We start from the raw sequence: 28,000 nt of genomic DNA, 5'->3' as shown, positions 1-28,000 counted from the left end.
AGGGGGAAATGATGACATGGGACCTTTTAGATAGTTCATATATCACTGAATACAGTTTTTAATTTTATAACCATTCATCTCTTTCCTCCCTCTTGGTGACCTGCAAGCAGACGTTTGGTTAAAAAAAACAAAAAAAAAACTGGCTGTGCTCTGGCGCCGCATGTCAATTCCCTTGATTGTGTGTGTTCAGGAGCTGTCGAGCTGCGGTTGGAACAAGAAGGAAAAACACAGCTCGGCTCCTAACGTCGTGGCCTTCACTCGCAGGTTCAACCAGGTGAGCATTTGCGTCATCTGCGGTCACAAGTCATCCAGGGTAAAAATCATTGGAAATTCAAATGCATCGACAACTGGGCAGATTTACACCTCATCCTTCCACCGTTGTCCTCCTTTTCTATCCTTCATGTAGCAAATCATCACTCTTGAGTATTTAATTTTGCTTGTCGCACACATAATAACCTTCCAGGCCATCTCCCTCCTGCTTATAAGTCAGTCTAAATGGTGTATGTCCATCCATCCATTCTCCACACTGCTTATCCTGTTCAGGCTCGCAGGGCACTGGAGCCTATCCCAGCTGACTTCGGGCGAAAGGTGGTCTACACACTGAATTGGTCGCCAGTCAGTCGCAGGGCACATATAGACACGGACAACCGTTCGTACTCACATTCACACAGTCACTAAGTGGGAACTGAATCCACGCTGCCTGCACCAAAGTCAGGAGAGTGTACCACTACAAATGGTGTATGTCATATATAAAATCATTTATTTTTATAATAAAACAATTGGAATTAATTTTAGAATTTTATATAGTTCACCAATTATTTAATACAGTATGTTTACATAAACCAATTACTTAATGAAATAAATCAGTAAACACTATCATTACACTCGAGTAATACGTAGAATTGTTGTTTTGTTGATATTGCGGCTACGATTAAAAGATTGAATTTTTAAACTTGCTAGATGGGCAAAAAAAATAAGTTGTGTGTAAAGTATTTTAATATTATTAAAAATGTTAAGATAAAAATAACCATATGTAATACTGAAATATGGATATAAAATTTTTTTTTTTTTTACTAATTTTCATTGTATTTTTTCAAAAGAAATGTCTTTAGCAACATTTTGAAATAAATAAAAAAATAATTTTAATTCACAAATTTTAGGGGGGAAAAGCCTGCTGAAATAATGCAACACACTGTGGTCCTAATAGGATAATTCCCGAAGTCATTTTTGAAAGTGTTCGGAAACAAGAAAAAGTACAACAAGAAGAGCCTACTTGCCTCACTTCAACGTTTATACATTACTATGACCTGGACGACTCTACACAGACGTAAGGGAAAAACATGCATTTTTTTTTTTAGCAGGCACATAGGTATTTTTTATTAATATTGTGACGGTAAGGTAAAAATGACAAACACAATTATGCTATTAGGTTTATGACATAGGATTCATCAATCCATCCATTTTCAGCACCGCTTATCCTCACTAGTCGCAGGCGAGCTGGAGCCTATCCCAGCCAATCGCAGGGCACGTCGAAACGGACAACCATTCGCACTCACATTCACACCTACGGGCAATTTAGAGTCTTCAATTATGCATATTTTGGGGATGTGGGAGGAAACTGGAGTACCTGGAGAAAAGCCACGCGGGCACGGGGAGAACATGTAAACCGGTAAGGCCAGAGTTGAACCTGGGTCCTCAGAACTGTGAGGCAGATGCGCTAACCAGCCGTCACTGCCGCCTGAAATAGGATTTGTGTTCATCTAAATGCACGTTGGGCTAAATTAAAGGGAGGGCAATATGTGGCCTTAGTGTCATACTTTGCCCATGCCTGGCATAGATAGGCATCTGGAATATATAATTTTTTTTCTTTCCAGAAAATTGTGGGCATTGTTACAAAGAAATGCTTTTTAATCCTGTCCACTGGGCTCCTTTAAGCCCTCCTTCAGCGCACAGTGTAAACGGATGAGACCATCCAGCAAGAATGAGTTGCTAAGGAAACCAGTCTTTGCGTGGCAGATCCCAAACGGTGATTCAAGATGTCGGGTGCTCAAACCCCAGCCAAGGAAATTAGCTGGTTGGATAATGGGATTGGGCTGCTGGACTCCCGTCGAGCAGCAATAATCCTCGTCCTTCACTCGTGGCTTTGTTGGCACTGGTGTACGCCAGGGGTGGAGCCCAGCCAGACAATTAAACGAGAGGCACAGATAATAATTTACAGCCTGTGTTTACGAATGCGCAGCAGTCTGACTTTATGAGTTCTGTCACAAATGCTGATGCAGTAATGACTTACATCCTGCAATACCAGATGTAAATGCCAGAGTTCCACAGATTAATGGACATGCAGAGATAGCGGACTGTCACACACACTCAACTAGCTTTAATCACATTATATATTCCATCATTGGTTCCAAGGCGTTACAAATATTAATCTTTAGTCACCTTCAGACCATTAAATGGGTTGCTCCTGTGTCCAAATCTGCTGGCCTTGGTTTATTTGATTGCTCTCGACGTGTATGTGCTTTTCAGTTCAGTTTGGTCTACAGTGACTCCACATGCTGTGAACGTGGCAATCAATAGCTCCCTTTTTGCACGTAGCTCTTGAGCTGATCCACCTTTGCATTCTACACAGAAGACACCAAAGCAGGATAAATTGTGCTGGATGTTGGTGCTTTGTCACATTCTTGACCAATAAGAGTCTCACGTTGTTTGTTGTGGCTGATTTTGGTTCACTGGCGGGTGTTTCTTGTTAGCAGAACTGGACCGAGTTTGCAAACCCATAGGTGTGGATGCACCCACCCTTAAAGGGAATATATAATGGCTTCTTTACAAAAAGTTGGCTCTCTGAAGCAAAACCATAATTTTCACCAAGTGTGAAATTACAAAGCCAAGGACAAGAGGGTCTTTGGTTTACGATGGTGAAAACATAAGACGGAACTCTGTTGTTGGGTTAAGGCGATGTTCTGTCTTATGTCGTGAGCGTTGTAAACCAAGGACCCCGTATGCAAATGTTTGGGTCTCTCTGAAACATCTTGCCCACCCATTAAGTATTAAATAGTACTCAACCAAGGAAATCTTTGGTTAGCTGGCTTTCCCAAAATGTGTCTGTAAGCGAGCCCTTCTGAATGCTTAATTGTTCCTTGTCGACCACTTGCTAAGTGACTTGTAATACGGAGGGTGATGAAGTGATGCCTTCACTAGTGAAAATACAATTTGGGGGCCTTTTTTGGCAAGGTTCATAGTCTCTTTTTTAGACTCGGGGCTCAGCGAGTAACTCTGCTCTTAGCAGTCATGGTTACAAGACCTATACTCGACACAGAGGGGGTCAAGCTGAGCTATAGTGGGGGGAAGTGCATAATCCATCCATCCATTTTCTACCACTTGACCTCATTAGAGTCGCTGGGGATCGGGAGCCTATCCCAGGGGACTTTGGCCAGGGTTCACCCTGGAGTGGTTGCCAGACAATGACAGGGCGCATATAGACCAAGAACTATCCACACACCTATGGCCAATTTAGTCTTTAATGACACTAACCTTTGTGTTTTTGAAAAGTTAAAGGAAGTTAGAGTACCTTCACAAAACCCACACAAGCACAGGGAGAACATGTAAACTTCACACAGGAATGCTGCAGGCGAGATTCAAACCCTCAACCTTAGAACTGTGAGGCAGACGTGGAAACCACTACCACTATGCTGCCCAACATTACTCAATGGAAAATAAGTTAATAATAAGCAGATTTTTTTGTTGCTACCATACCTGCATAGATGGAAGGTGGTAGTGAAAAGAGAATGAGAAGGGAGTCGTTGGATAAACTTGTCACTCCACAGCTCCTTGCCTTTTCCTTGAAAGAAAAACAACCCACAGGGATCTTTCCAGGAAAGAGTAGGCAAAGACAGCTGAGGGGTCATAATGTGTGCACAGCCCACACAGCGCACCGGGACTCAACATACCTCTGTGCTGCTGTGTTGAGTTATACGACACTGTAGGAGAGAAGGCGCAAGAGTACAGAATTTGAATTAGATGGCGTTTTGTCTGCGTTTGGACGTACAGTCCTCTCCAAAGGTATTGGGAACTGCAAGGTCAATTCCTTTGTTTTTGTCATATACTGAACATATTTGGGTTTCAGATCAAAAGATGAATTTGAGACAAAAATTCAGAATTCCAGCTTTTATTTCATGGTATTTACAGATGTGTTAAACAACTCACCTTTTGTTTGAAGCCACCCACTTTTCAAGCAGCAGATAGTAAACAATTCTTCAAAAATATGCTTCAAGCTGTGTATTGCCACTCAGCTAAAGGTTACTATCAATCTTAAAACAGAGAGCTGCATATTGTGTATTTAAAACAACTACATAGCCTCCGCTAGCTTAATGCTAAGATACAATGGGAAACACCATTGAGAGAGGAGCTGAGCCTCCAGTACAATATATCCGTATGTCTGCCTTACACTACCCGGAGGTGGCCAAGCCGAACACACCAGAAGGAGCGCCATAACGTGCAATGGAGAAAGTGTGACAAAAACTGTTTAATTCTTTTTAATTATGTAAATCTGATATAGAGAATAATACAGAGTGCTAAAAAGACATTGCAAATTCTTATTTTGGATTTTGAAAAAGATGAATGATTGTGATATCTGCTAGCTGTCAATGAAGTTCTTTTTATTCGCCATGCTGGTATCAGCAAAGCATCACAAGGCTCATTGTCTCCTAAACCAGAAGAGGAGCTAAGCGTGATAGACCACACTCTCCTCGAGAACGATTTCTAACAAGCCAAAACTCTTGATAAGGACTCTGCAGAATGTCACACACTTTGTCATGGGTTTATATGGAGTCTCCTTTTGCTCAGCTAGTATTTCTTACATTTCTACTTCTGTGTGTTTGATCCAGACCAGTTTCTGGGTGGTACGGGAGATCCTCCACGCGCAGACGCTGAAGATCAGAGCCGAGGTGCTGAGTCTATACATCCGAACTGCCAAGGTAGACACATCCCCCACCTCTGCATAACTTGACCTTATGTTCTGCCGATTGTTTGCATTGAAAACATGACTGTCTCGTCTTTATCGTAGAAATTGTGCGAAATGAACAACCTCCACGCCGTCATGGCGGTGGTGTCGGGCCTGCAGAGCGCTCCTATCTTCAGGCTAACTAAAACATGGGCGGTGGGTATGTTCATCCCCACTTTGACACCAAGTCCCCGTTTATTTAGTTAGCATTTGGTGACACACAAACAAAAGGCTAAGGAAAACTAACACACATGGGTGACTAAGTGAGGGGAAACAATGTCAAAAGATTATGTTGAAATTCCACTTTTAGACTTGTTTGTACATCTCAACCCTCTGGCTCTGGTGGCCATTTGTGTCCACCTCGTTTTTTTGTTTATTTGTTTTACTGTAAATGATTTTAGCTGTGTTAATGCAAATAAGGAAACTCCCAAATGTGAGGATTTGTCTTTTTTTTTTTCTAACATTATCTCTTTGAATATATCAATAGTATTCTGTTCACATCAAGTTGTACCATTTGGTTTCCTACAAACAACATCATTCATTTTTGGAAAAGTGAGAATGACTTATAACAATCCCATCTTTGCATCCTTCCAGTTACTGAGTCGCAAGGACAAGGCCATGTTTGACCGTCTCGACTTCCTGATGTCCAAAGAGGACAATTACAAGCGTTTGCGCGACTACATAAGCAGCCAGAGCATGGTGTCATGTATACCATACCTAGGTAACACACACACGCACACGCCTTACAGTAACCTTTAGCCCATAAACAAAGGTGTAAATCAATACATAATGCTATGCTCACTCATACCCGTGTGTAGCAAACCAGTTTTTGCATGCCTTGTACGCCATTGTGCTATTTTGCATACACATTGCTAAACCTGAGTGGTAAAGGACACTTCAAGGTTTTACAAAACACTTTTAATAAGACAAAATGAATGACAAGTGGCAGTGGGTGTCACACACTTCCTTTCCTTCATACAAGTACCCCCCCCCCCCTTTCATTCTGGCATTGGATGGAGGTATTAATTTAGCATTTCCAAAACAGGGCTGCAGTGTCTTTTACAGTAAGACGTTCGTGGCAGTATGCATAAATATGATCAGTTGCTATAAAACTTAAAAGGAATGAAATTGGAGAGAGCTGTCCTCTGTACGCTGCTGCAACCCTTTTCATCACATGGGGTTTTAAAATTGGCTAACGCATGACATTACTGGGCTGAATATCAATAGTTAAGACTGTGCTTACCATAAATACCCACCGATCGGGGGAAAAAGTGGCATTGTAAACATTTTGGCCTGAGCAGAATCAAACCTTAAGTTAAACTGTCACAAGTTAAAGGCCTAAGGTAATTTACACACCGGTGCATTTCAGTACTGGAAATCCCATAAAATGCAGAAATTAATGTGACACTCAAAAATGAATATCCAATTTTATTCATCAGCCCTTCTTATGAGCATAATTACTTAGAAAATGACCATACGCTGCTCCTGAGAAATATCTTTCGTCTAAAACAAAAAAACAAAAAAAACCTCCACCTTCCACCAGGAGCCAACCAGGATGCTTGGGAGTAATACCTTATTGTCCCAAGACCCTGAGGCTGGATTTTTGCTGCATGGGTCAAATGACACCATGCAGATTTTTGTTTTTTTGTGTTTTTCTTTTTTCCCCCCCTGACTTGAGGTTCAGGACAGTTTCTATTCATTTCGGCATTAGAGCTGCTTGGAGTCCATCAGTCCTTGCAAAAACGTATGCCATCGTTTGTTCCTCCGCCTCTTCTTTAATGGCAGTCTTTCTCCTCATAATTGTACAGTGTTTATTCAGGGATAAAAACAATTTTTAATTAAAAAAAGCCAGGAGATTGAGTGAGCCACTGTGGCGAGGTTCTAATCAATGGGTCGGATCATCAGTTGCACAGATTTGAGCGAGTAGAACCCCCCTCCGTATTCGGCCCAGAAAATCCCATCCTGAAACTTGCTCCGGTAAACTCCGCCGCTGTACCACACGCCGTTCAAGTTGGTCTGGCCGCACGCATTGTACCACCAGCCGCCTTTGTGGAAGTGGGCGCAGTTACCTTGAGGAGGAGCACAATGATAGCATTAAGAAAGCGTAAAGCTGTTTGATCAGTGGCAATACAATTGTCAGTCGTGGGAAATAACAAAGTGGACAGATTTTTCTGTACTTAAGTATTTTTTTCTGACAACTTTTTACTTTTAGGCTTGTTACTTTTCTCAACCTCCGGATGATGATGATGATGCAATGTAAGAAAGACTGTGAAAAGTGGTTGAGGTCTTGAGTGATTGAGATGTTGGAGAGTGACATAAACTGAGCATTAACCGCGATGATGCAACTGATTCAGACGGCAAGATATTCCCCATCCATTGAACTGTTTGATGTTGTCGGCTCAAAGAATGATTTGTGGCAAATGTGTTGTCTTGTGCTATCCTAAAAGCCACCAGCTTTGATGTCCAAAATTTCTGTCTAAACATAAAGGTAATGTGTGTATTTTTTTCAGATTGGCATATATATATATATCATTTATTATTTAATTTTTTTTCTGTCCGTTTACAGTGTTGGCAAAGCTATAGGAACACGTTTTTTGATTGCACAAAAGCGTGAGTCAATGCTAGCTAGCTTTCTTCTTCTCGGTACGAGCAATATGGACGTTAATACTGTTTTTTTCCTCATGTCAAGTTATCAAAATGGGTATTGTATATTATTAACAAAAAAAGGTAATTTTTAGTTTGCACTTGAGTACGTTTCAGAGTGTACTTTTCTATTTACGCAAATGACTTAAATCAGTACAGTGAATAGTCACAGTTCGACATTTGCATACTCACATATTCACTGTTTTTGTGCTTAGTCCAAAGCAATAAAGGTATTACTTTGGCGACATCTTGGTAGCAAGGAACTATGTTGAAGTGAGAGAAGCAGCTTCATTTAGACCAAAGTAGGGCTTTGCCACCATCTTGTGGCATCCTGATGCCAAGGAACTATGTTAAAGTGGATTGAGGACTTTCATTTAAACAAAAGTAGTGCTTTGTCGCCATTTTTTTGGCACATATTGGAAATAATAAACCTTTTGTTGTGGATGCTCAATTACTCAGATTTTTGCTAGTCCTGACAGGGCTCGGTCCCCTATGCTGTGCACTTGTACTTTTACCAAGTATCTGTACTTTTAACTCAGACGATCATGTACCTGAGAAGGCGTCCTTGTCTCGATCCAGCGTAGTGAACTGTTTGCCGTTGTGGCTGGTGAAGGAGTCGCCGGCGTTGCCCTGGTAGGCGCCCAGCCTCAGGCGGTAGCCCTCGCTCTCCGACTCCAGGCGGAAGCTGCCGTACTCGGCGTATACCTTTTTGCCGTTCCAGTCCTCCATCTCCACCATCAGCTTGTAGTCGCCCTGCTTACCCAGGTTGTAGATGTTTTCCAGCCCGAGCCAGTGTTCGCCGTCGATGTTGCCAAAGCCTCTCTGCGAGGGAGTAGGGTTATTCATTTTCAGTAGTAGAGCTGGTTGATTACAGTAATTATTTACCAATTCACGTTTATTGCTCAGGAAAGGAAGGATTTTTTTCCTTCCTATGACAAGACAGGAGCCTGGTAGTTTTGTTGTTGTTGTTGTAATAGCAGGGATTTATGGACCTGTTGTAAACCAAAAGTATGTGCTTCCAAGGAGCAAATATTTTGCTGCGGTAGGTTTGCCTTACCTGTACAATACACATGAGAAAAGACATAGTGAGAAATAAAGGTTGTGCCGTATTACTCTTCGATCCATACAGTTTAACTGCTCATTAATTTGTTCAACATTTAAAACCTTAAATTATTAAGGATCGTGTTTACATGTTTACATATATATATTCATTTCTACTTTTGTGGTAAGTTGCTGCAACTTCATCCTTCGGAGATGGGGGACATGCAAGGAAAAATACTTTTTCAAAGCTTATTTGGTAGCAGGAAAATAAAGTAAATCCCAGAAGGTGGGGCGAACAAATAGCAAAACTTGTTTTGAATAATTCCTTTTTCTACAAGTGAAGGAGGGAAAAATCGATTAAAATGGAAAAATGAGTGTCATACCCCTGGAGCTGATCTTTTATTAAAGCTGTAGCTCATCAGTTGGGATTTCACTATAGCTTGACTCAAACAAATTCACAGCTGCTAAGATGCCTTTCTTTCTGCGCTGCCACATGGCAGTATTGAGTTCTCAATGTACTTTTTTATGACACGACAGAAAACTCCCTGAGCAGACATTTTCAGGAGGGAGGGAGTGCATCGCAATGAAGTCGTGAGGCAAAAGGCTGATGCGAGGGGAAGGTTAAACACATGCCACATATCCGCGTCAGCCTCCCTGCACTTTGCTACTTCTATATATTTACGTTGCGGTCCTTGTCCACGACGGCAGTTTGTTTGGAAAATCTGCAGCTAAACTGTTAACAGTCACGGAACACTCGTTCATTGAGTGGCCTCGAAACGAACCCTCCATCCATCCACCTTTTTTTTTATAGCGCTTGTCCTCATTAGGGTGAGCTGGAGTAAACCTCATCTGACTTTGGGCGAGAGGTGGGGTACACCCTGTACTGGTCGCCAGTCAAACGTAGCTGTAAACCAACCCCGTAGACAAAATCCAGCTTGTATTTGACGCCCTTGGTTTAAGATTCCGCATGGAGACCATACCAGAGGTGAGGGATTTGATTCACATGACTTGACTTGAGTGAGCCATAACACCAATTGTAGTACTTGGGACTTGCTTGGCACAAACTTGCGAAAGATTGGCTTTGATTTTTGACATGGTATTCATGACACACGCCTTGACTTAGAATTGAGCGACATGACTTGAGAAGTGGCGGCACGGTGGCCGACTGGTTAGAACGTCTGCCTCACAGTTCTGAGGACCGGGGTTCACTCCCCGGCCCCGCCTGGGTGGAGTTTGCATGTTCTCCTCGTGCCTGCGTGGGTTTTCTCCGGGCACTCCTGTTTCCTCCCACATCCCAAAAACATGCGTGGTAGGTTAATTGACAACTCTAAATTGCCCGTAGGTGTGAATGGTTGTTTGTATGTGCCCTCCGATTGGCTGGCAACCAGTTCAGGGTGTACACCGCCTCCTACCCGATGATAGCTGGGATAGGCTCCAGCACGCCCACGACCCTAGTGAGGAGAAGCGGCTCAGAAAATGGATGGATGGATGGATAGATGGACTTGAGAAGTACTGCCTGTTTACATTTGAAAATCTGCAATTTCAAAGTAATGTTCCATATCTTTTGTTTTTGAAAGAAAAGTTATTTTTGTATGAATGCACCTAAACTTGGCAGTATGTATGCTAAGATACAGTGTACATTGAGACCACTTAATGAAGCAAGTATCATGGGGGGAGATTTGAAGTTTATTACATTGGGATTCAATGATTAGATTTCTGATCAAATCAGGAAAAAGAGAATGGAAACAGAGACAACTACCCTATCAAATTTTCTTTGTCACTATAAAACCCACAAAGATGGGTGAGCTACGTTAACTTCACAGTTTAGCCAACCGTTCACTGGTCCAACATAAACTTAGCTTCATGTTGGTTATACATCTAATTGCGAATAATAATAAATAAAGTAATAAACAATAAGGAAACTGGTTTGGGACCAATAAAAACTATGATTGTAAATGTTTTGGGACAGTCCAAAGTGGTGAATGTGTGTTGACTTAAGTAACAACTTGACTCAACTTGCTTGAAATTGAATGCGGACCTGACTTGTCTTTTTCTTGGATTTTTGTCACAGTAACTTGGGACTTACTTGAAACTTGGTTAAAACTTGAGACTTACTTATGACTTGTAGATATTTGAAATGCACCTTGTAATTCTCCCAGTTGCGAAAGAAATTAACTGAGCCATCTCGCCTCCTCTGCAACACGGTCCAGCCGCCGTTGTCGAGGCCGTGTTCACACCATACTTGGATCAGTCGCTCGCTGCCGTCGGTCTTCAGCAGGTACATCCCGCTGGTGGTGTGACCGGCTTTCCGCACCTGGAAACAGTCCTTGAATGGACCTGAAGTTTAACAAAAACAAAATCTAAATGAAATAAAATTCAAGGTCGGACTTGACCGCTGCACCCTGCAAAAAGATGAACATGAAAAATAAAACAAATAAGATAAACATAAAAAATAAATGTTCCAATGATATGCAAAATATTATAAGCATGAATTAAATACAAAATGTTGAAATAAACAAAATATGAACCATAAAAAGAAAAAAAAAAGAATAAAATATATATTGCTGGAATCCCAGTCGTAAGCATCTTCATCCTTAAACCAACAAAAAATGCCAAAGTAATTGGTGGAAAAAAAGTGTGCATGTCCGAAGGGGATGGAAAACATCTCCTTTGGACCACAACCCTCCAAACATCCTGTCGTCTAAAGCCATCCAAACACATTTTGATTGTTGTGTGAATGAATATTGACAAGTGCATGGCCCCAAAGCAGAAGCAGCTGAATCATCCCTAAGTGTTTCCTCAGTTTACCCTTGTGTGTTCGCGTGTTATTAAACCAGCATGAACGCCAGCGTTGCGTGGGGTGGGGCTTAAAGGCCAAAGGAACACAGTTTTCTCAGCTGAGTGTGGGATCACACTGGGACTCAGCGCAAGGCCGCCGGCTTCTAGTTTTGCCTGTACATTCCCCTATTCCTCTTCGTTTCTGTCAATGTCACGTCACTTTGTGCAAACACAGCTTGTGTTTGCAAACTAAATCAACCCACAAGGCCACAGAGGATTCAAAATGGGGCTTAAATAGTCCAAACTGTGGTCAGCTAATGTGTATTTATAGTAATGGTGAGCGAACGTGAAGCAGATTCTATTAGTGGTCGATGGTGTATTTTGGGTGGGGTGGGGGGGATATTACCTTTTCCCTCCCATACTAACTGTCAGTTCATTGTGTTGAGTATAGTTGTTTGAACCAATGTACACTTTAGCGCCAATGAAATGAAAGGCTTATTTTAGTCGTACAGCCATGCATTGTGAAGGATCTTTACCTTTGCTACCCTTGTACGACGCTTCAAGACTAACAGTGCATGGATTGTTTACCAAATGAATGCAGGGTGATGTGGGGGAAATGCCCTTAGTTTTTCATGCAAATATTTACTGTAAATATGATTTTACTAGTATGTAGCTTAGTGGTAGATTGTGTTCACGTGATAGTGATTGGTCCCATTGTGTTATGGTTAGCACTCTTGGGGGCAAATATGAGTTATGTCACTAGCCGTAGGACCCCCTGTAATGTTGAATTTGGATCCTTTTGTTTTATATAGTCCCTTTCTTGTTTTACTGTGCCCCAATATGCTCATGTAGACTGGATGTTCAAACTCTAGTAAGGATTTGTTCCTTCCTAGTTCCTTCTTGCTGTTGGACCAATATCTGGTGTAATTGGGTACATATGCTCACTGAGCGCAGCCAATCGAAGACTGGATGATTTCACTGTCTCACTTACATGCCAAGGATGCATCAGATATGTTTTTGTCTGCACGCTAAAAGACTATTCAAGATGGTAGTCTGTATAAAGTTACCCAAACTAACGAGGGAAAGGCATGATCTATATGTGCATGATCAACTATAGGTTAAACTGACAATCAGTCAGTGTACTCTCTCTATCTCTCTCTGAATGTTCGAAACTGCTATTTCTATGCAAGCAACGTTTTGGTCAGAATTATGATTCCCAGTTGAGTTAGCAGAGGTCTCTGTGGACATAGGTGAACTTCCTGTAGCTGTTGTCATGTTGTTGTTCTTTCGAACGCCGACTAATTGATTGAGTCAACAGCGCCTCTGCTGGTGGCAACCGATTTAATGCACTCCATTTTGTCGTAGTCGCTTCAACACACCATTAATCCCGCAATCAATTCCTCACGATCAACAAAATTCTTGACCATCAAACATTTGATTATTATACACAGCCATAAAGCGAGGTGAACATGTTTGAGTCTTCATATTAACATCCCTGGATTACAAGGAGTCTTCGATTACAACAGTTTAGTTCCTTAATTTCTGTCAATGTCGCATCAATGCAACCTATCCTGAGTTTGTACACAGATCGGAATGTGCTGTAGTCTATCACTAACCAATGCTAACACAGTTGTAAAGTCATCATTACAGTAATTTATTTTGTGTAAAACAATGTAAATAAATAATGTAAAATAATCAAATGAAAAAGCTTTACTTTTTTGCTAAATATATAGAAATGTTTTTGCAATATTTTCTTTCCCGCCAAAATATTTTTGCTACAATATTGTGTATTGACTGTCTGTTGTCGTACTACAGCGCCTCCAACTACCGGAGACAAATTCCTTGTGTGTTTTTTGGACATACTTTGCAAATAAAGATGATTCTGATTTCTGGTCTAATATTAGATTTTTCCAATTTTCATATTTGTAATTTTTACCGAATATTGTTTTTTTAATCTATGTATTTTAATGTTATCACGTGGCTACAATTGTAAATTGTATTTGTTGTGTATTTTTCATCTCGTTATAGTTTGTCCTTTTTAAAAATTAATATGCACATAAAACAGTAAGTTTGAGTGTCGTAACTAAGTGCGCCTTGTTCCATGTGACCATGTATTTTTAGGCCACTCAGTAAACTAGTTCATTGTATGACATCCTAACCCGTTTCGTTCGTCACTGCGCACCTACTCGATCGGACATTGTGGGAAGTGCATACAGGCATGTGGAGGCCACATATGCAATGGAGCTGCACCTCGAGAAAATGGATCATGTCTTTGTCTGGTTTTAGGGGACTAACTCCCTTCAAGTTACTTCTTTAGCAGGTAAAATGTATGCTCTATAGAGTTTAAGTCTGGAAATTTACTTTGCCAGTCTAAAACCTTCCATTACTTGCGCCGGATGAACTTCTTTGTTGTTTTGGCTTTGGATATCAGGACCGTTGTAAACCGAGAATCCCCGTGTATAACTGGTACCCACCGTCAGAAGTGAGTGTTCCCTGCGGCGGCGGAGGGTCAATTCCAAAGGGGCTTGAAGTGGGCGAGTTTGTGCGTGAGCCTCGTGCAAACGCCCGATTGTTGTGGTCTCGCTGTATTTCGTTGGTGAAGCGGTTGTTTATTGGTATGGTCTGGGGCACCACTTGGACCAACGGAGGCACCGCAGGCAGATCACTGCGCCCCACAGGCCTCAGGCACTGCTCCTCCAGCGCTGAGATGAGAACGGACTGGTTGTTGACCACCCCGGCCATGGTGGCGAAGCGGGCCTCCAGCTCCCTGTACCGAGAGTTCAGCCGCATCATCTCTGAGGTCACGTTGAGGACGCGGTTCTCCAGCTGGGCCAGCTCCAAGGAATTGTCCCGCTTCCTGATGATCTCATGCAACAGCTGCATGTAGAGCTGGGTTACCCTGGAGTTCATGTTCCTGCTCTCTTTCCTCAGCAGCTTCATCTCATTCACCAAGTTGCCGTCTACATCCACCACCAGCTGCAGCGTGTCGATCTCTCGCCGCTGTTTGCTCAGCACCTCCCGCACGTCTGCGAGGTCCATGCGGGTCACTCTGTCCTTGTCCGGCTCTGGTCCTGTTGAGCTGGCACAGATTGGACCTGATAACACATGACGTATGCAGACAATGAGAAGTCAAGAACAGCTACAGACCTGTTCACCATGACGTCACACGTACTTCTGGGTGGCAATAGCTCCAATTGCACCACTAGTAAACCCCTTCTATGACATTTGACCAAAGTGCAGAAATTGGGAAAACAGGGTAAATGGCTTGAATAAGTATTTTAACCTTTTTCTCTAACGCCGTAGTTTGAATGTGTGACGTGTCAGATGAAACGATAATGAGGTAAATATCATGGGAGGAACTTCAGATATAGTTAAAATCATCATCGAGGGACTGGCTAATTAACTTGACTCTTGCTCTTTTGACAATGAAATGAATAGGGCACGTTAGAGCTGACGTTCGCTAGCAGGCTAGACATTGTTTTGCTAAATTACTCAAAATACAACACAACCAAACATTTGATACATATCAGGGAGAAAATGTCTTCCAGAAAACCGATGATGATTTGCTCCCTATTCTGTCTCTTCAGAAATGGCTGCTATGCCACTAGGCAGTCATGTGATTTTCTGTACAACTATTTCCTCTACGACCTTCATTAGCTTTAACGTCCTCACCCAGAGATTCCGCTGGATTGATTTTAGTTTTTTAAGTCAATTGGTTAGAAAAACTAAAACTTTTGGGATATACCTAGCGGCGCAACCCCAAACACATCATGTTTCTGTCATCGTTTTCAGTTCAAGTCAGTGGTAGTCGCTTGCTTTCTCCCACCCGGAAGTACCCTGGTGCCTACTGTTTACAAACATTATGGAAACATCAAACAGGAACTTTTCGTGTTGTCTTAAGATGTTTTGCCTCTCATCGAAAGTGACTGAGAGTGATAGCATTTGTCGTTTGGTGCACGCCTCTAACTTTGGGGATAAATTGTTGCGTTTTCAAGCCAACACACAGACTAGAGCTGTCCTAGCTAGCCTATGTGCATGAACTGATGAAGCTTGCTCGAATAAGAGGCGACGCGTCTTCTAAAACAACCAGAACAGTGCAGTTGTCATTGTTCCAATGCCTTTAGAATGAAATGACCTGGATGAATGAGAATATTCACAGGCATATATGAGGAACAGGCAAAAATGTAAAAGGTTTCCAACCTGTAATTTTATGCTCAGGCACCAGGAAGGTGTAGGAACACTTTTTGGCATTGGGATCCACGGGAGCTCTTTTACTTCTTTGGACGGACGTCTCTTTGGCCCTCCGTGTTTCCCTGGAGCTCCTGCAGGAACTTCCCTCCCATAGGGAGAGGCAGAGTAGGGCGCACAGGCTCCACATCCGCCCCTGCATTGCTGCTTTGGTGGATTGATGGACAGCTACTTGTGCTCCCTTCCTCCAAGGCGCCCCGGGCCCGCCTGTGTGAACACAAGACCTTTAAAGTCCAGTGGTTCTCAAATCAGGGTCTGCGAGCTGTAGCTTGGGGGGTCAGAAGAATAATTTGCAATAAAATGTACATACTGTACCTACATATGGGGACTGGGGCGCATTAAAATGTACATAATGAACCAATTACTACTCTTCCTTACCTTAGTTTTGGACAAATTTAAAGCTTTGATATGATTGTGACATAACACAAATATGATATCCCTGTGTGAATTGTCATTTTTATTTTAGGACAAAAGGGGAATGTCTGCTGGGATAGGCTCCAGCCCACCCACGACCCAAGTGAGGATAAGTGGTACAGAAAATTGATAGATGGAGGCCTATAATTACAACAATAGCAACAGTCCTTTTTTAAGAACACAAGGTATATTTTTTCAGTCCCATTTGTTTTTTTTGTTTTTCTTTTTAGAGAATAAATTTGTCTTTTCAGAATAATTGGCATAATATTTCGAGAATAGTTGTATTTTTGAAATGCACGTTAAAGATGACTTTCTTCCATCATTAAACTTCAATATTTCAACTTTTTCTTGGACTAATCGGACATTATTCTCATAAGATTAACATTGTTCACACGGACAAAATACTTTGTTCTTGTAAAGGTTACAACTTAATGTTTTTTCTCTCGCTCTCAAATAGGCAACTTTAGTTTATCTGAGGAACTGTAGCTTAAGAGCCGATGAGCCAAGCTGATGACTGAGCTTTATCTTTGCTACCTATTCTTATACTTTGCTTTCTTAGCAATCTTCTTATGCCTTTAGTGCAGTGTTTTATTATTGAGCCAAGGAACACATTTTACATATAAAAATAAATCTCACGGCACACCACCAAATAAGAATGTGACTGAAACAATGATTGAATGACTACAACATGCACAGTATTTTCAATAAATGTTTTGCTTGCAATTTCTTGTGTGTTCAAATAAGTTCACAATGTGTTTAAAATGTGTTTCAATAGGTTTAAATGTCTTCAAACCATGTGGGAACGGTAAAACAGACCTCTCTGTATTGCGAATTTTCACCTATTGCGGGTGGGTGTGTAGCGTCTCCCCCACAATAAATAGGGTTTCTCTGTATACGTACAAGAAACCATCTCTTATTTTTTGTGAATGGCAAGCAATGAATACACCTGTTATTGTACCTTCCACCATTTAATGGAAGAGCATTGAGTTGTTCTGGTTGTCAAGAACAAGGATACAATAATAATTTTCAGACCAATAAGTGGTTGCTATTCACTATTCTAGTAGAATTTCAAAAACTAATAACCACATTGACAGCAGGAATGTTGGCGCAATCTTTAATTCATTTAACCCGAGGCAATCATTGCTGCCTCATGGCTCCACAGCTCTTTATTTAAAACAAACAACTTGTCATTTGTATCCATTTTAAACAGGTGGGAGTGTAGAATGTCCACGTTTAATACGTGCAAGTGGAACACCGCTTCTTCGAGATCAATAACGCGTTTGCCAGCAGTAGTCAAGCGGTTAAATTGCCTTATCACGTTACCCTTAAAAGTTCAAACATAATAATCTGTCTTTGTGTTTTGCTTTGACGAGTAAACTTGCATCCCGAGGTTTTAAAAGGGTTCAAGCCCCGCATTCCTTAGTTCAAAATCATTACTGTACAGTACATTAGCCTTGTTTTGGTTGGTCTTTTCATTCCCTTTACAACTCACACTGTGTCTATTAACGACTTATTTATGTAAAGACAACCGCAGATCGTGCCGGAAAATCAGTGCGTAAACATTTACTTTCCTATACAATATGCACAGCCATTGTTACATTGTTGTGTCGTTTTTGTAGTGAAAGGGTTAAAGTTGAGGAAGTTGCTGGAACCCAACATGACTGCTGCGCAGCTCAAAGCAAATGAGAGACTTTCAATTTAACAGCAAATGCTCAGAGAGGAGGTGCGAAAGAGCCGGGAGCTGAATTGGGCAGACTGTGTGTGAACTTGCAGTCTCAGTCTCATGCTTTTAACAAAAGTGGCTATTTGTCACAATTCTGCAATCGCACCATGCTTTGGAACCATTATGTAGCTGAGTGACCACTATACTTCATTGCAACACCAGGGCTGGATTTAAAGGAGTGCCCAATTATGATTTCAATATATGTGTGATGATGATGTAAATCCCAATTATGCCACTTTCACTTGAACCCTGCAATGTAAATCCAGCCTAAGCTTGAGTCAGACCGTATATCTTTCAACAAGGCACCAATTAGTCTTTATCCTCATTTGGTATTAATTCTATTTCTGTTTTCCATCAAACAACTGGCAGAGCTGATGACGCCATCCCATGTAGGCCTTGGTCTTTCCTTCTAATCTGGCGACATCGCTCCTGACAGTCAGTCTTGACTCATTGCGAAGACCACGAAACCCGGTACCTTCTGTGTGTCCCCGTATGACGCCATGGTGGTTCTTGTGGGATTCTGACAGCTCCCCGCGGTCCGTTGGCGCTATGTTAAGAAGGGACAGGATTACGGCGATCTATTACGTGTGTTGCTATCCGGATGAGTTACTAATCTTTCCAGCGCTGAGACAAAGGTTGGTAAAAACTGACACTGTTTGCAAGGGAAAGGATTAGAGCCCTAACACAAATTGTGAAAAAAACGTGAGTAATTGACGGTCCCCCAAATGTTTATAATTGCCTATATTAGTAGTTTCAACCAACAATATACCACAACTATGATCCCATAACATTTTGTATCATTTCAACATTACCCTTAAAGATCCTTGAAGGCATGTAGATTTGATTTTGGAAAAAAAACAAAATGCACCAGAACTGCCTGTTTTCATGCACAGGCAGCGAAGACTCCCCTTAAATTCCACTGACAACCCAGGCTAAACTTAGCTCCTCCCCTAACACGAATATTTTCTTATCATTCGTGATGTAAGCAGATATACATGACCGTGTATTCTTATGCCATTCAGCATACTAGTTCACTGCGATCCGTTGGTAACCTCGAAACAGTGTATGTTCGTACCAATCGTAAACCAAGGAGTATTTTTGTCAGAACATTGTATTTTTTCATCTATTTGTTTTTTGGAGTGTTAGCTAATATTCTATATTTTGTATCTAAAAGTTGGTGGGGTTTTTTTGTTTTTTTTAACTATTTTGAATTTTTTCATCTAAAAGTAGTTTTTTGAGCATATCTTCTTCTGCCGCGTGATATTCTTCCACCACCTAGCAAACTATTTCATTGCGCGCTATTCATTGAAACACTCAAATATTTTGACAGAACCGTTTTGTTAAACGTCACTAGACACATACAGGTAGTCAGACATTATAGGCAGTGCATACAGGCATGTGAAGGCCACACACAATGAGCCACACTATGAGGAAATGGATCTTAATGTTTGTATGGTTTTTGGGGAATTACTGCCTTCAAGTCTCTTCTTTGGCAGGTAAAACACATGCTCTGTAAGGTTTAAGTTTGGGAATTGATTTGGCCAGTCTAGAACCTTCCATTTCTTGCCCTGGATGAATTCCTTTGTTTTTTTTTTCTTCAATCATTTACAGGGAGGCCTCAGTTTACGACCGATTTCAGTTTCTACAGCGGTGACATAACCAGAATGGGTATGCAAGTAAGAACGTGCCGTAGTCTGTAATAACATATGCTAACACAGTAGAAAAGTCATAATTACAGTACCGGTAATTATTTGTATGAAAAACATAAATAAGACCGTGTTAATATGCATGTTTTTTGGCTGGATTGGTAGAGTAGGTCATGGTATCGGTCGTAAGCCTCTCTTTGATCCAAAAACTACTTTTTCCCCTTTCACCTTATTTCTATTTGCACTCGTTTTGCAGGCCATTTCCTCTCATGTAATCACACTTTCTGCCCTCGTCCCACTCTTCCCCTTTGTGCTTTCAGCTAAATCACTTAGAGTGAAAGCGATCTGGCACACAAAGGGAAACTTTATACCGATTTCTCTCCCCGAATAGCAATAGGATTAATTCCATCTCTCGTCTTGTTCATCACTCTTGACAAATACGCGGGTTCAGTAACATAGCTGTGAAAACAGCAAAAATCAGCACGCAACAAAGGAGCTGCCGCAGGCCTCTGACCCCGCCCGCCTTACAGTATATTTTGGCAACAAGGCCAGCGTTATAATTCCTTTTAAGTGCACAGACGGGTCCTCAATCTTCTAACAGTTATTATTAACAGGCCTTTCCTCCCAGCTCACTATTTCTCCACTGCGGTTTTATTCAGCTACTTTGCTGTTCTTGACGCAGCCATGAAATGAATGACTGTATTTTGTGTGTCACCTATTTGCTTTGTACTTTGGATCACACGCTCTTTCGTCCTTTGGGGATTTTGAGTCATTTTCAGTTTAAACAGGGGTGGGCTTTTTGATGTTTGATTTTTAAATCCGGCAAAGGGACCAGGTCATTTGTAGATGAGGTAAAAATAAATAAATAAATGTGTAAAATGTTTTGGGTGATAAAATAACAATTCATGCTTATTCTTGTGCAAATCATTCATTCATTGAATTATGATTAATCAAAAGATGTTCATGTACACCACTGTTCAAAGGTTTGGGGTCACTGACAATTTCATCTTTTCCATGAAAACACGCCATTGTAATACACTACCTTTCAAAAGTTTGGGCATCACTTAGGAATGTCATTATTATTATTATTTCTGACTTTATTCTCTAAAGGCTGAGGTTTTTGTTCACGTTAAGAGTGTCTAGATTGTATTTTTAATTAAAATTGTCTTCATTAAAGTGTTTCTCTGAAAAATAAGGACATTGTTGTTGGAGAATGTTTGGCTTATAAACGACAGAAATAATAGTTTACGTATGTTTGAGGAGGGGTAAAGAAATGAGCTGTGAACTCATTAAGCAAAACCGCTCACGTTACAACCAGACAAAAACATTGTTTCTCCTATTTGGTTTACATCATAACCAATGTTTGTTTATTGTTTTATGAAGGGGTCAAATATTCTGGTGTGGCTCCAGGTTGCACACAAAGAATAATAAATGTAGAACAAATGTCAATAAACTGATCTGTAAAATTCACAAGACACAAGTACGACAGATGTTCAACGGTTACTAGCAATCGTATGCAAGCCAGTGGACTGTCCGGATTTCCACTATCCAATTTTGATTGATGATAAGGGATTGTGTGGCATTGTTTAGGTCGTAGAGTGGTCTTCTCCCAACCCGAAGCTCGTGGGTTCAACCCTCAGCCCTTGTGACCATGTAGAAGTGTCTTTGAGCAAGATACTGAACCCAAAGTTGCACCCGATGCGCTGCCATCAGTAGGTAAATGAGGAAAGAAATGGTGTTAAAGCGCTTTGAGTACCTTGAAGATACTATAAAAAAAACGCTATACAAGTGAAAGCCCAAATCCATTTCATGGAGAAAAAAAAGTCTGTAATTTTTGTTGTTTTGACTAGGGGGGGAGAAAAAAAAAAACCCAAATAAATTAATCCAAGAAACATGAAGTTGATGCACTTCATTTGCTTTAAGGACTCTTTTTATATTTTCCTGTGTTTGGGCGGGTGACAGCGCCCGCATTGCATCACGTGACGGACGCACTGGTCCGGGCGGCCCCTATGCGACACTTGACGCGCACACGGGACAAATTGTCGGCGTACGCAGATTGCCGTGGAGATCGTCTTTGTGATTGGTCCGTTTTACTCACATGCTGTGATGACGTAACCCACATACCACCAACGCCGCAGCCTTCTTGATCGATTTTTCAATATAATTAAACGCATCATCTGGTCATCTAGGTCCATTTCGTCTAGCAGGCACTCTTCCACGGTCACCATTGTTGTTGCTTTGTTCCTCTTTCCGGAAAGTAAAAACGGCTACCGGAATTGGCTATAAAATGTTGAGGGAACTCCACTCTGTGGTGTCCTAGCCAATCCCAGCTGTAGCGACGCCCCCGACTGCAGCACATTTTCAAAACAGCGCGCGTGGGTTGCGCTCGAGTAAAGCTGCGCGCGGGATAGCCACGGTGACGTCAGCCCGGTCGCCGCCCACGCGAGTATAATAAAGCCTTTAGTGGGCCACCAAAAATGATGTGGCAGGCTAGATCTGGCCCCCGGGCCTTGAGTTTGATGCCTGTGATGTACAATAAATCTGGACTTGATTCAAACTCATTCATTGTTTTATGGATACAATAGTATATTTTTCAAGTCCTGATGCATTTTCCATCCATCAGGCTATGTGGATTGTTCCATGCACCAATCCTCACTGTCTCCAATGATTTACCAAAGCTGTAACCTGGGAAAAATGTATATTTTTTTATAGCCCATATGCTGTATTTCCCAGCAAAAAAAAAAAAAAAAAAAACGAAGCCCCATCTGGATTTGTGACTCTCCCATGTATTCAAAAGGTCCCTAAAGCAACAACAAATAAGCAATCATGTCATCAGCCACTGTTTGTGCCACACACAAACTGACTCCCTCAGTCTACTCGATGAGACAGATGTTACAGTGCTAACTTCCAAATAGTGCTGGAGAAAGTGGAGAAAGAAGTGTTATTAAGCAGAACAAAGCCAAGATGTGATGTGAGCACAGCATGGCAGCTGACCCTTTTCGACCCAAAAATGAAGCCTTTAAAATGAAAAATGCCTTCCAAGAGATTAGCTGTCGCCACCAGCATGGGATGGAAAATGCTTTTATGTTGCCGTACGAGTGGCAATGTTTTACGTCTCGTTGTTAAACACTACATATGGGACACATAAAAAAAATGGAGCTACGGACGATTTTTTTTCACTAAACGGGACTCGGGCCAGCGGTCGTGTCAAAGACTTCCCTCGGGATTCAAAGGTGAAAGATGGGGTGCCGGCTGGGATAGTTGTTTTTCCAAATTTAAGTGCCTCACTTTGGAGAAGACGTCTTGCTCGCTGGCTACCGAGCGCTATCTCACCTTGGTAGCACCCCCAAAAGAGGCCCCACAGCCCTCCCATCTGTTTTCCTTATTCTAGTTGTGAAACCCTAAACATGGTGGCTGATGGTCAGGTCAGAGGTCTATATGCTGGATTAGGATGCAGTCCCACCCTTCCTCAAACTACCACTCCCCAACACCAACACCCATCTGTTGCTTCAATCAATCGCTCTTTGTGGGGAACCACCCCCACCCGCTCTTCCTTTTTTGGGAGTAAATGCACAAACATAAGAGTGAGTTGTCTTGTGTAGATTATGCTATCTCGCTGCCTCGATTCAACTTTTGTCTAAAATGTTTTACTTTAAAATGTTTGGGTAATTACCTTTTTTACGTGCCGTGGGTGCATATGCATAGGTAAATGTGAAAAAGAAACTAAATAAAACCTAAATGTAGTACAACAGTAAAAGTACTTATTTGTCAGAAAATGAGTCGCCACTTCGCTGCTCTTCTCCGCTTCGTGAAGTACCGCAGAAAGGAACTGATGTTAGTCACTAGTTATTTGCCTCGGTAGCAAGTCTATAGTATTTATTTCACCACTCGTAGCTGGTTGCAGACGCTCATTTCAAGACGGGGTCATGGTAATGTATTTACATTAATTACCCTGAATTTCTCGAAGAGCGCTTAATGTGATATCTTGTTGGAAGTATTGCCTCTTCTATTAGTCATTCTACGTTTTGCATATTCTTCCTCTACCAATTCCCAAAAGAGATGACTTTTTCGACAAGAGGAACTGTCGTCGGGTTCACTCACTGCTCGCACTAACAACAGGGAGGTGGGGTTGTGTCACTTTGCCTGCACTCGGCTCATACCGCCGCTTTAAAGTTTTAGCGGTTTTGAAACGGTGACATATTAAAACCACAGTATACCTTGAAGCCAGTAACCGGCTCATGCCTAATAATAAGTAGTGGTGGGAAAAAATGACACACAAATGCTTGGTTACTGTACTTAAGTAGATATATTTGTTTTTACAGGTCTCTTAAGTGTCTATTTTCTGACCTCTTTTTACCTTTACTGCTTAAATGTGAAAAAATGTCTGTACTTCCTACTCCTTACTTTGTCAAAATAGGCTTGTTGCTTTTTTAACCTGGAGATGACGACATAATGTAAATACATATATGTAAATAGAGCGGTAAAGTCAACCATGGTTGAAATCTTAATTGAAATTCCCCATCTGTGACCTTATTTAAAAGAATTGTTTGATATTGTCGGTTCCAAGAATGATTTGTGGCGAATGTATTGTCTCGCGCCAGCTGAAAAACCACCAGCTTCTTGCATTCAAATGTTTTTTTCCATCTAATCTGAAAAAACATATGGGTGATATACCATGAAGTGAAACTATGTGAACATGCTGTTTTTATGATGGAAACATTTGTGTGCAGATTAAAAAAAATACATGTGACGAGTTATCAAAATGGGTGTTGTATATAATCGACGGTAAAAAATCTATTTGTAAATGTTGTACTTGTGTACACTTGACAGTTTTTACTTTTGTTTAGGTGAAGATTTTTTATCAGTACTACTTTTATCAGGGTCTTTTCTTTTTTCAGTATAGATACTTTTACTTAAGTACAGTGTGTGAGTACGTATGCCACCAATGGTTGTCTGTGTAGATTCTCAATCATCCTGGTCAGGGCAAATGTGGAATGGAGGCAAACAAGAGTCCAGTTTCCTCCATTCATCTTTTGTGGAAAGAGTAGTCCATATAATAAGGCTTTCATTCCTTCTTTCACTCTCGGTCTGTCACACTCTGTCAAGATAAGGACTCACCAATCTCCGAACACCCGCCTCCATCACTGCAGGACACACACAACCTCCTGTGTGCTTGCCTCAAACACATGGGCATTGTATTAAAACCTGTTAATATGGTGGAAATTCCCACTGTTGGAGCCCCTTGTGGTGGGTTTCCCCCCTCTTGACGTAATCTAGTGAGTGATGCTGGGAACTTGAGGCTTGAGCCACCCGGGGATCCAGGGTAGAATGGAGAACCGGAAGGGAATTAAAACCCTTAATTGCAAGGATTCGCCTTTGGTATTGTTTCTCCTCACCACATTTTGAGAGTGAAAATTTTAGAGTTGAGTTCAGTTTCCATGAATACCCTCACATACTTTTGTTAGGTTCCTCCTCCTCATCTAGTGATGACCTGTCCTGTCAACTGTGTCTAGGCTTCTCATTAAAGAGCAAGAAGCGGGTACAAGTGCCCAATTCCCATTTCATGCTTATCAGATTTTTTTTCCATGTACATTTCAAGTGACAAACATCCTACATGGCTTTATTTACACTGACGGTACACATGAAACAACCTGCATGCCCAAATTGCACACACAGAACTACACAAGCAATGACAACACAGAAGTAAACAATAATGCAATACATAAATAATACAAATATGAAACCTTACATGCGTTTATTAGGGTAAACTCCACATTGCTCTACATTTTTTAGCCAATTTAATGATGGACACACTTCTATTGTAGCATATTTAACCATGTTGTGATGTCCATTATTTTGCTGTAGTTAAGATATACATATATACATGTTTTTAATAGTGTGTTGTTGTTGTTTGGGTAGATGCGGGGATGTACATGCGTCAATTGTCGGTGTATTTCCATGGTATATCCGATCCAGCTGTTTACGCTGCACTTGTATGCACTCTGATACCGATCATATTTGTATTGACATTTGGACGAGCCCTGATTTTTATTTTTAATTTTTTAAATTTTTAGTACCGATGTTTTTTTAGAAGGCGGCACGGTGAAATACTGGTTAGCACGTCTGCCTCACATTTCTGAGGACCCGGGTTCAAATCCGGCCTTGCCTGTGTGGAGTTTGCATGTTCTCCCCGTGCTCGCGTGGGTTTCCTCCCACGTCCCAAAACACGCATGGTAGGCTAATTGAAAACTCTGAATTGCCCATAGGTGTGAATGTGATCAACTGCCGGGTTGACTTTATCCCCTGCATTATGTGCCTGTTCATTTTCTTTTGCACTTGTCCTCATTACGGGTGAGCTGGAGTCTCTCCGATCTGACTTTGGGTGAGAGGCAGTGTACACCCTGGACTGGTCGCTAGTCAATCAAAGGACACAAACAAACATTCTCACTCACATTCACACCTACAGACAATTTAGTCTTCAATAAACTTAACGTGTCTGAAGCTTATCCCAGCTGAATTTTGGCAAAAGACACTGGATACTATTCACCCTGGACTGGTTGGAAGCTAATCACAAGGCACAAACAAGCATTCACACTTATGGACAATTTTGTCTTCACTCAACCTAACATGCATGTTTTCGAAATGTGGGAAGAAGCCGGAGTACCCACCAAAACCCCACGCAAGCAAGGGGAGAACATGCAAACTGGAGCCGAGATTTGAACTCAGGAACACAGAACTGTGAGGCAGACGCGCTAACCACTAGTTCATCATGCTGCCCATTCCAATGTAACACGGAAAAAGATAATTCTGTCAGCCAATCAACGGACAGCACTGTGTTTCGCTCCACCCTCCACTAAATCTTGTATTGCAACAGATTACCTAACAGGGGTTTTTGGACCGTCTAGAATGGAAATGCAATAAAATGCAACTCAATCGAACCAGACCGCTTGGTGGAAATGGGGCTCCGAATCTTCTGTTACTACCTTCTAACCAAACACTTGCACTGAAGCGCGAGTAGCATTACCTCTAAATATGCATTGAGTCTATCAACAGAGCCATTCGTTGGATATCTTTGTCCAAGAGAAGGTTCTCACACATGGCCGCGGGTCGAACGTTAAAATCAGTCAGCCAGCCCATCCTGAGCGAGCTATCAATGTCCCACCAAAGTTGGTAACCGGCGCTGCCAGTCATGCACTTCCCAAGTATCTTAAAACCTACTTGAATGTCGAGAGAGCTGTGGATATCTTGGCGAAGTTTACAGGGACCCACAGTCTCAGGTGAGGATTGGAATGCCCTGGATGTTCGTCAAGCAGCTGGTCTCTCTCTTTATATCTGCGTCTTCTCTTACCCTCTTATTTTCCAGACTTATCGGAGCTATGGGTAAATATTAGGATGTACTCTGGACATTAGGAACGCAAGGTCTTTCTCCCTCTTTTACTCCAAGTTTGGCATATTTGAAAAGCCTGTCCCTTCCCTGGTAATTGACATCAATCACAGATATGCTGTTGAGTAGAATATTTTCCACAATTTGCTGTCAGCTTTTTGCTGTGACCTTATTGATTCCACCTGGAGAAGTACCAGCCTACCTCAGGTGGTGCTGTGCCTTTAAGGGGGGAAAAAAAAGATCTCGCCCATCTGATCGGGTCAACCTTCCCCAAGTGTTTTGGCAGGAATGTGGCTTCCTTCCTCTTGTGCTTTCTCTCACTGTTGCTGCTAGGTGGACACACATTAAAATGTCACTTAAGGATTCTCAAGTGAATCCCGGCCTGCATTGACACCGATGTCATGGTGGAGTCACACGTGTTCCTGCGCCTGACACCGTTCGAGAGAAGATTAGTCCTGCTAAATAGTTCTGTCTGGAGCTTCCAGGCATTAAAGCTCTACAGACTGCCCCCTCCACACCTCCCCACAGACACTCAAACGCTCTTTTAAAAAAAAAAAAAGTGTCTTGCACACAAGCTGACTAAGGAGAACACACGCATACCTTTTTCTGAGCAGTGAAGTTGCGCGTCCAGCAGTTAGGGTTTGGCGTTTGCGCTGTGTTGTGATTTCACCGAGCAGCAGCGTCCAGGATTCATCTCTGTCTTGTTCTCTGCCACTGACAAAATCGACGTGGTATTATTCTAGCTACAGAAGCCTACTTCCCAAAGACGTGTGCCGGGCCAAGGTTCAAAAGCCGGCCTCTCGCACAGACTGAACTCTTGACGACAGATGCCTCCAGTTTTTCCACAAAGGATGGGGGTGACTCAAAAGAGGGAGGGAAGGGGAGGAAGAGGAGGAGGATAAGGGGTGTGGTAGTTCCTGACCCCCCCCCCCCCCCCTTCTCTTTCACCCCTCTGTTTTCTTTGGAGTGGCCCAGCCTACTTCTGATGTCACTGATTGGTGAAAAAGGAATGCCCTTTTTAACCCACTACTTGGTCAAAAAAATCTCATTGTAATCTCAGGCGCATACCAAAGCAACAGGTGGTGCAATTATTCTTGAACCGTATGGCCATTTTAGCTAATAAA

The 28,000-nt window shown here is 41.8% G+C and overlaps 2 protein-coding genes across 4 annotated transcripts in view; one reads left to right on the top strand and one right to left on the bottom strand.

The window, feature by feature from the left end:
* The window catches only part of ralgps2 (Ral GEF with PH domain and SH3 binding motif 2), an 87,346-nt gene that overhangs the window by 41,160 nt on the left and 18,186 nt on the right, over positions 1-28,000 (top strand). For both annotated transcript variants that reach the window (XM_061778279.1, XM_061778278.1), the window contains exons 6-9: positions 191-274; positions 4,884-4,973; positions 5,063-5,155; positions 5,594-5,720. In XM_061778279.1, coding sequence (XP_061634263.1) covers positions 191-274; positions 4,884-4,973; positions 5,063-5,155; positions 5,594-5,720 — 394 coding nt within the window. The remainder of the gene's footprint in view (positions 1-190; positions 275-4,883; positions 4,974-5,062; positions 5,156-5,593; positions 5,721-28,000) is intronic.
* angptl1a (angiopoietin-like 1a) lies at positions 5,991-27,724 on the bottom strand. Of its 2 annotated transcripts, XM_061778280.1 has the most exons (6): positions 27,477-27,724; positions 15,662-15,916; positions 13,936-14,556; positions 10,827-11,020; positions 8,194-8,464; positions 5,991-7,068 (listed from the first exon to the last, which is right to left on the bottom strand). In XM_061778280.1, exons 2-6 carry the CDS (start codon positions 15,849-15,851, stop codon positions 6,881-6,883), a joined length of 1,464 nt encoding a protein of 487 aa, XP_061634264.1. In that variant the 5' UTR covers positions 15,852-15,916; positions 27,477-27,724; the 3' UTR covers positions 5,991-6,880. The 2 variants fall into 2 exon arrangements, with proteins under 2 accessions (XP_061634264.1, XP_061634266.1); XM_061778282.1 differs by lacking the exon at positions 15,662-15,916.

Source organism: Phyllopteryx taeniolatus, chromosome 7, assembly GCF_024500385.1.
Source record: "Phyllopteryx taeniolatus isolate TA_2022b chromosome 7, UOR_Ptae_1.2, whole genome shotgun sequence".
In the NCBI taxonomy this organism is placed as follows: domain Eukaryota; kingdom Metazoa; phylum Chordata; class Actinopteri; order Syngnathiformes; family Syngnathidae; genus Phyllopteryx; species Phyllopteryx taeniolatus.
Note: the sequence above shows the minus strand (reverse complement) of the source record. Positions and strands in the feature narration are given on the sequence as shown.

Excerpts from the sequence above, each read along its gene's own strand:
- angptl1a (XM_061778280.1), bottom strand. The coding sequence starts at position 15,851 with ATGCAGGGGCGGATGTGGAGCCTGTGCGCCCTACTCTGCCTCTCCCTA. Across the intron at positions 11,021-13,935 it reads GGGAACACTCACTTCTGACG|GTCCATTCAAGGACTGTTTC; the intron begins GTGGGTACCAGT and ends GTTAAACTTCAG. Across the intron at positions 8,465-10,826 it reads GCAACTGGGAGAATTACAAG|AGAGGCTTTGGCAACATCGA; the intron begins GTGCATTTCAAA and ends ACTCCCTCGCAG.